The sequence below is a fragment of the Crocodylus porosus genome, unplaced genomic scaffold (assembly GCF_001723895.1).
Source record: "Crocodylus porosus isolate Cpor-Errol unplaced genomic scaffold, CroPor_comp1, whole genome shotgun sequence".
Taxonomy (NCBI): Eukaryota; Metazoa; Chordata; order Crocodylia; family Crocodylidae; genus Crocodylus; species Crocodylus porosus.
In genome coordinates this window covers 58,464,602-58,473,141 of record NW_017728949.1, presented here as the reverse complement: position 1 = coordinate 58,473,141, position 8,540 = coordinate 58,464,602, and the positions used below count along the sequence as shown (strand labels likewise).

Below are 8,540 nucleotides of genomic sequence, written 5' to 3'. Positions count from 1 at the left end.
TTGACCCAGGAACATTAAAGTTTTTACTGTCAACTCCTGTACCATTTTATTTAATGGCCTGGAGAAAGCTCCCCAAGGTTGCAGGTGCTGGGTGTTTTAGAGCTAACACCGAGTGGATCATTAACCCACCCAAGCAAGGCAAACTTCTTCATGCTCTTCCTAGCAAGTGTGCCAACACACATTTCCCCATTTCTGTGTTTCTTTGCAGCTAGTTTTTGCTGCTGCTTTATACACATGGAGGTCCTCGGGAGCTGCTGCCTCCATGGGGGAGGAACAAGCCTGGAGAAAAGAGCTGCCTAGAAAAGAGTAGCCTAGCCCTCTGTTCAGAGGCAGCAGGTAGTTTTGGCTCTATTCTGGCATTGGTCTGATTGGGGGAATTCTTGCATCAAACACACAAGCGCATAGGACACCATGCATAGAGCAGAGTTTGGTGTCAGAGAAGGGAGGAAGCCTAATGTTGCTTTTTATCCTACGGCAGAGAATAATAGGGCTGCTGGCACTGGTGTCTAGTTCCTTACTCTCATGCTTGGGTATAAATGATTTTGTTCTGACCCCTCCTTTTGTAGATCGGGGGGAGGCAAAAGACAACCTATGGGATATGGCCTGCCAAAGGATGTTATCTGGGCCGCAGAGGGTCCCTCAGCCCGGGCTGTGGTGCGTGCGGCCACTACCATCGCCCCGGGGTGCATGGCGGGGCTGGAGTGGCACGGCAGCTGGGGCTTCCTGACATCCTTGCTGGTGTCAGCTCTCTGTGGCTGTCGCTACCAGTGTCCCCACCGCCGCCAGACCTGGCTCTGCTGCCCAGGCACCCTGGCCTGGGGGTTCTGAATAGCGCGGGTTGGTAGGTGGGCTCTTTGTGGAGACTGGCCCGGGACCCCTGCGAGCGGCTGGGATGGGGCTGTGGGGAGTAGCTCCTGGGAGCAGCATGGGCAGGCAGAGACGGAGCCGGGATCGTGGGGCAGTGACAGCGGAGGAAACACGATGCGGGGAGTGGGTCCTCACCCACCCATGGCCCTATCCCATGCCCGCAGGTGTCCTGGGCTGGTCTCTATGTGAAGACCCCACCTGGCCACCTGCTCTGTCTGGTGCCTCTGGGAGTGGATAGGATCTGGGGTGGACCGGATCAATTGTCCCTCTGTGCCCTGGGTCAGCACCACCCCCTAGGCTGCACCCCAGCCTGCCTCGCCACGGCTCACCAAAACTCCCTAAGTGGCCCTCCAGCCCAAATAATTACCCACCCTTGCTGTAGATCGTGATGGATATCGTTTAAGTACAAGGGAGTCGGAGCTGGGTCTATCGCAGCAGCCCTGGCAGCTGGGTGTGTGCATCCGAGGGCTGTCTAGCACATCTGTCGACATGTTGCAGGGTTTTAATTTAGTACAGGAGAAGGGCTAGGGCAAAAGGCGGTTCTGTTTGGGGAGGCCTGGGGTGTGGTGGCCGGCTACTCCATTATGGGCTGAAACCCTCAATGGGCTATGGCATTTTGACCTAAAGTCCTGGCCCAGCCTGATGTGGGGAGCAAATCCTGTTCAGCGTGGCAGGATGAGGCACACATGACCCGATTGCCTTCAAAGTACAGTGACGGGTGTAGTGGGGGTCCCTCCCAAGGACCCAACATTGGTTAAGCCGCCACATGTTAACTTATCTTGGCTAGATCGAAATGACCTGGGCAGATGCACTATTAGATATAGAGCTTAATTTTGGGGTGGGGAGTGACTAGCTCAGAGCAAGCTTGTTGGTTCTGGGTGCTGGCAGTGGTTTCCAGGAAGGGTATTCAGTTTGGTGCAAGGGTATGGCTAGGAGCCTAGGACCTTGGCTGTGGCGAGGAAAGGCAAATGGATATTTGCTTTGAGGGAGGATTAGGTGTTGCGGACATGAGTGGTGAGCTAATAGAGTGAACTTAGAAACGTGGCCAATTTTACTTAGTTTTAGTAAAAACGTAATCCGGTGTTTGGAAGAGAGCTCATTACGTCTTATGTTCAAAATGGTTTAACTATTTAAAAAACAAAACCGTCTTCATTTCTTTCTTGTAGATGTGAACCCAAACGTTTGAAGAGGTTTTTATTATTTAATTTCTCACTGGGAAAAGGTGGCATTGTGGGTACACTCACTCCTCAGACCTGGTGTTTGCCAAGTCAATAGGTGGTTGGTGATCTTCCATTTTACTAATGCTGGCTAGCATTAAAATGTAGGGCAAGTGTGTCTGTAGTCATTTTGTCTGACCCCTGCTCCTTTTTCACCTCTTGGTACATGTCACTCATTGCTCCTTAAATCCGGTGCAAGAGAATTGTTCACATCTGGGCTCTGACCACGTGTCCCTCTTCGGATGCTGTTACTAAGCGTGTGTTGCTGGTTATGTTTCAGCGATGTCTTGGCACTGCCGATCTTCAAGCAGGAGGAACCTCAGTTGTCTCCTGAGAATGAAACCAAACTGCCTCCATTTCAGTATGTTCTTTGTACAGCTACATCCCCTGCCGTGAAGCTGCACGAAGAAACCTTGACCTACCTCAATCAAGGTAAGGCTGAAGGGATTGTTGACCCGTGATGGAAGGACTGAATTGCATTCCTGTGCTGCAGTTGCGGGGGGGAGTCTCCACTTTTTATGGGAACAGGCCAACTCTTCAGCTGCTGTCAGCTGGCGTAAAGGTGCATTGAGTCCTACCAGACTTCCAGCAGTCAAAGACTATGGGTAGGCCCATAGACTTCCATGTTGCAGGTGTTGCCTTACACTCGGGTCACCTTTGAAATTTGGCTTTTGGTGGATGGTGGCATCTCAGTCTGCAGCGAGAGGTGGGTGGGTTATACAGCCTGCTGAGCACTGAGAAGGGGCAGGGGGGAGAAGTTGGCTATCACAAAGCCAGCTGTAAGTGCTTGAGCTCTGCATGAGAGAACAGCAAGATGCACCGGCAGGCACAGTGGTCCTTCGCTGGCCCATGAAGAGTGGGATGTTCATACTGACCCACCAGGTTGGCAGCCTAGTACAGTTGTGTTTGGCTGCCAATGTCGGCTAACTTTGAGCCTGGATGTGCACCCCCACGTGGGATTCGCATTCACCTCCGGCCAGCTTTTCACAGGACGTAGCAATCCCTGGATCCAGTTCTGTAGAAGGTGGCTTTATAGCAGCACCTCTCGAAGTGCAAACCATGTCATCACTTTGTTCATGGCCTGGCAAAAAATAAATGCCTTTGGCCTGATGAGCTAGTAAGAAGTCCGCCTAATGTCCTCTTCTGCTTCAGTGCAGTGCAGATTCCTCAAGTTCAGGGGACCAAGATGATCCACTGTCAATGACTCCTGGCTGCCTGATTTTGATGTGGAAGTGAGCCAAGAGATGGTTGAGGAGCTGGGGAAGCTTTCTGGGAGAGAAGGATCCTTTACAGGGAAAAGCAACCAGCCAGAGTGCCCTGACACTTAAAGCATCCAGCCCCTGTCCCTGGGGAGAGGTGGAGGAGTTTTGCTCCTTGTTCTGTACGTGGTAACCCCGAGCTCTGTAAGCCTCTCATCAGGTTTCTGCAAATAGAGCAGTTTAGATGTCCCTTTGCTCATAGTGGGCTCAAGTCTCCTGATGAAACTGGGTTGTGCCTTGGACCTGCAACCTGTTGCCCCACAATAGCTCTTAAGGGATGGGTATGTTGGTGGAGGGGCAGGGGGGTGAGCCCAGGTTTGGCCCTTTTGCTCCTCAGATTGTGAAGCAAGCTAGCTGCAGCTATGGGCAGCTGGGCTGATGCATAATAGATTGTGAACAGGATGAAATCGTGGTTATTCCTTTATTCGAGAGCCATTCCAGGCCATTATGTCAGAAGGGCCTAATCCTGCTCTGTGTCGAGCACACGTCCCTGGAAGAAGGAAGTGAGAGGAACTTTCTCCTTTCTTGGACAACTAGGCGTGCACAGCGGGGCAGGATTTCCAGCGAGCGTTATCCATCCGTATCAGATGAGATCTGCCTTCCATGGCAGCCTCGGGATGTAGGGCATGGACTCACTGCCTCAAGAGGGTCTCGAGCTCTTTTCAGAACCATATATCCATCCTCAGAGGCCATAGAGGTGCGTCTTCAGCACCAGGTTTGGTCATGCCAAAAAGGGAAGGTGAGTGAACTGAAGATTAGACTCAAGAAGGTCTTCTGGCCAGGTCCGTGCTGAGAGCTAGCTGCAGCTGTCATTCTCTGCCGGGACTGCTTATCTCCGTGTAGATGAATTTCTTCCCGAGCACCTGTTTAAAGCTACCTAGCCTTCCTCCAGCTGGTTGCTTCTGAGTGCATACTTGCAGGCGGTTCTCTTCTTTTCCCAGTACAATCCCCTTTGTAACGGGAAGGTCTTGATTTATCCCTAGTCAACTGGGTGACCTGTGGCATGGTCTTGTATTGTATCTCAGATAAATTCTTTGCTCATGCCAGCCTAGAGAAGAGTTGTTAGAGCTCTGCTTGTAGAGCTCACCTAACTCAAAGCAGCAGCCTTTTTTGAGCAAAAGGCCATGCTTGTACTGGGCCAAGGGTTATGTTTAATGTAATATTCCTGGAATAATTCCCCAAGGGAGCAAAGCAATTTTAAACTTCCCCTTTAAATGCGAGTTGGTCTGTTGCTGTTGGTGGTGGGTTTCTAACCCAGGAAGTTGCCTTATGTTTAAAAAGAAATCCATAATTTGCCTTGTAATCCCAGGACAAAGAGTCCTTTTTGAACTGGCAGATGAAGAGCCCTGGTTTTAAAAGGGCACTTGTGTTTGGAAACTCCCAGATAAATGGAGTATTTCATTATAAATGCTTTCTCTCGCATTCATGGCTTCTGTGTCAAAAGCGTCTTCTTGAAGCAGGGACTTCCCTGATGTAGAAAGATAGGATGCGTGTCTCTCATTAAGAAAGAAGAATGAAGTTTTAGGCAAATCTCCTTGTGTTTTGAAAAATGTCTTGTCTTTTTTCATGGGGGGGCGGAATTCTTGAGTTTTTAGTAACATTGCCACGCAAGTATTTATTCATAGAGAATAAACAGAATATTCCCAGTCGGCGAGTGTTCACCTAGTCTGAACTTCTGTGTAGTCTCTGGAAAGTCCTTAATTTTTGGTTGAGCTACAGCACGCTTTCTGAATCTGTTCTGGGTTTAAGGGGTTCAGACAGTTGAGAATTCACCATGTCCCCAAAGAGTGTTATTAGATCAGACTTTTATTGCAGAGCATAACAAGGTTCCCTTTCATGTACAGATCCTTAGGACATGTACGAAGCCACCATAAAGCTGAGGTGAACTTAATAAAGGCTGGGGAAGTTTCGAAGACTTAAGCCGGACCTGAGGGCATGAACGAAGGGGGGTTGTGCCCCAGCAAGGCCGTCTGCGTGGGGCACAGTGCGTGCAGTGCCGGATGTTACGGATGCTGGGGTGGGGAAGCTTGTGGCAGGAGAAATAGCACCTCCATGCCTCATGCAAGACAGCCATCTTGAGCAAGCAAAGGTGGAGAGGGTTTTTTGCAGCCTACCTGCTTTGTGCCCTGGCCACAACCATTGAGCAAAACCATTTCTGCCCATGCACTCCCATTAGGATATTCTTAAAAAGCCCTGATAAAGTGTCTGTCTAGCAGAAGCAGTTTTCCTCTTAGTCCTGCTTCTGTGCCCAGTCTTCATTTTGCTTGGTGAAATGGGTATCTGGAAACTATGGCTAGTTCTTAACTGAACCTCTGTTACCCAGTTTCCCCATTACTGTGGCTGCCCCTATCCTAGTCCTAGTGGAAGCAAGTTGCATTCCTACATGTAGGAGTTGACGATTATAATTTAGACAGCGTTCCCCGGCTCCTTGTATTGCTGCTACTCTGTGCTGTCCTTCCCAAGTTAACAACCAGCTTCTTTTCCCCAACTATTCCCCCTGCATGGACACGTGCACATGCTTCGGGCTTTCTTATTTTGCTGGCATGTGATGGCAGGTAAAAGGTACAGTAGCTGCCTTGAGGAATTCTGTAACCGGCTTCAGATATGGCAGAGTTGGGAGACGTGCAAAGGGGCAAGGAGAAGATGTCTAAACCAGCTCAGGAGGGATGTCATGTGCAGAGGCAGCATGTAGGTGGCCTCGGGAAGCTGATGGGGGACTCTAAGGTTGGCACTACTGATTTGGGTAAAGGAGGTCTCCTCTTCATGGACTGCCACTTCGACAGGGTGGAGAGGCTTGCTTGCACCGATGACCCTAAGAGCAACACCATTAGGAGTCTTGCACTCTTGGTATGGTCACCTATGGCACTCCCGGTATGGTCAAAGGTGAGGTATCACACAAAGAACAATCCAACACAATGCAAAAACCACAACGGTGGAGCAGGTGGTGCCCTCCCTTATCTTGGGGGTCTTCAAAAAGAGACTGGATAAGCACTTGGCTGGGATTGCCTAATCCTAGCGCTGCTTCCTGTCCAAGGCAAGGGGTTGGACTTGGTGATCTGCTAAGGTCCCTTCCAACCCTAATGTCTATGAATCTAGATGGATACAGAAAGCATATGGCTTCAATAGCGGCAAAGGGAGATGAAGTCTGCAGTGGAAGAATAACCCCAGTTGCCTTGGATCTGCTTGCCATCAGGCATAGGTTTCTCTTCCACCAAGATCCATGTGGTTGCCGATGCCCAACGGCCTCCTCCCATAAAACAAGTTGTGTAGGTTTCTTGATCATCCTTGACGGTGAGGGATCACCGCCACCGATGATGAAAGGAGGTCTATTATGAAAAAAAGAGGATGAGGGGAAGAGAAGGTGGTGATGAGAAGCTTGAATTGAAGTGTGGAAAAGGAAGCAATGGCGAAATTAAAAGAGGGGACCGATGTGGGCTGAATGCCTGGCTAGGAAGATCTTGGGAGTCATGACAGCTTTGTACAGCTCAACGGCAGCTTGTGGGTACTAGGGAGGCCACATGGAAGAAGGTTACAGAGTATGGGGTGTGGTGCTTGGGGTGTGAATGAGCTTTGTATTTTTTAGCTGTGCTGATTGGAGGGGACGGTTGAGAGGTAGAAGGGGAAGGTGGGGGTGGAAACAGTTATAGTGACCCTTCCCCAGGATGCAAGGGAGATGAAGATAGTGTCCCATGCAGTCTGGGGGCGGTGGAAATGGTTTGTGGAAGAAGAGAAGGTGTCGAGTTTACCTGTATGTTAAGTTGATGGGGAACACCTTGGAGTCCATGGGAGCAAGCTCACAAGCTTGGTGGCTGGAGCTTGAAACCCTCAAAATGCAAGCCTAGAACCAGCCTATACATCAAATAGCTAACGAGTTGAATCCTGCTCATGCTTGCTTGCTCTCTCTCTTATCTTTTCTCTCTCCTTTCTGTATTTACTATGAAACTAGAGCTAGAATCTGGTTATGCTTTAGAGTATGATTCAGCAACAGTTCAGGTCACTGGCTTGCAAAGACCAGGTCCCTGCTAGGGGCACTTCATCAACAGAGGATGGCAAGCAATGCTTCTACTGATGTATTAACACTGCTCACCTAGAGCACAATAACCAATATGGTAAAAGTGTTTAAATAATGGTGTTTATATTATGAGCCCCATGACACCTGTGTCATACAGGGATCACACCCCCTATGCCTTTGTGCAACATGGAAACTCTTGCCAGCATAACGATTACAGATGTGGCCTCGCATTATTGGAACTGGCATGCCTGGTTTAACGAGTATTTCACTGTTTCTTGTGGACAAAGCTTTTTCAATAAATAACTTGGAGCAGCCATGCTCCAAACCACCAGTTCAACAAGGTGTCTTGACACGGGTATATTTTTCGTGGCTCTTGGCCATGTTGTGTGGATGCAAACTGTTCCACGAGCAAGTTTGGGCGCAGTTGGCTGGACAAGCTTTAGATGGGGCTATTGTTTTCAACACAGAGGAGATAGCAATTGCTCTGGTAGGATCTAGTGGACGGAGAATATCTATATCAGATCTCAGGGGTAGTGATAGGGTGAATGTGTCGGTGCCCTTGCCATACCTGATATCTTCCATTTGAAGATCTTGGGACATTTTAAGGAGGCATAAGTCACTTCTTCAGTAACCTGGAGTTAGCTATGTTGCTAAAAAAATAAAATAAATAAAGACCCAACCACTCAAGACTTCTGAGAACAATTGTTGGGGTTTATTTAATTGCTTTTGTTTTTAAATATCTTCAGACAATCCCCAATAACCACTAGAAGTGTATCTTTAAAGGTAAAAACCATGAATCTCATGGAAGCACATGATTGCTTTAAGGAACATGACAGCTGTGATGAAGCTGAGAGATTTGACATTGCTGTAGAGAGGCATTATGCCTGATGGGTGATGTGGGAGGTAAGATCCTGTTCCCAGTCAGTGGCTGGAAGCTGAAATCTTGTGGCCGGGCATACAGATCTGAACATACTAATAGAAACATGCTTGTCTGGGATTCAGGTTTGCCGAAATCAATGCACTTGACATCAACTGCTCGTTGTCCTGCCAGATTCATAGTTTCATAGTTTCTAGGGTCGGAAGGGACCGAGTCCGACCCCCTGCCCTGGCAGGAAAGAGTACTGGGGTCAAACGACCCCAGCAAGGTGTTCATCTAACCTCCTCTTAAACACCCCCAGGGTAGGA

The 8,540-nt window shown here is 49.1% G+C and overlaps 1 protein-coding gene across 1 annotated transcript in view; it reads left to right on the top strand.

Annotated features, from left to right (window-relative positions):
• The first annotated feature begins 2,311 nt into the window (after positions 1 to 2,311).
• Positions 2,312 to 8,540, top strand: part of TFCP2L1 (transcription factor CP2 like 1) — a 38,423-nt gene continuing 32,194 nt past the window's right edge. Inside the window, exon 1 of the mRNA XM_019554108.1 lies at positions 2,312 to 2,516. Coding sequence (XP_019409653.1) covers positions 2,327 to 2,516 — 190 coding nt within the window. The 5' untranslated portion in view covers positions 2,312 to 2,326. The remainder of the gene's footprint in view (positions 2,517 to 8,540) is intronic.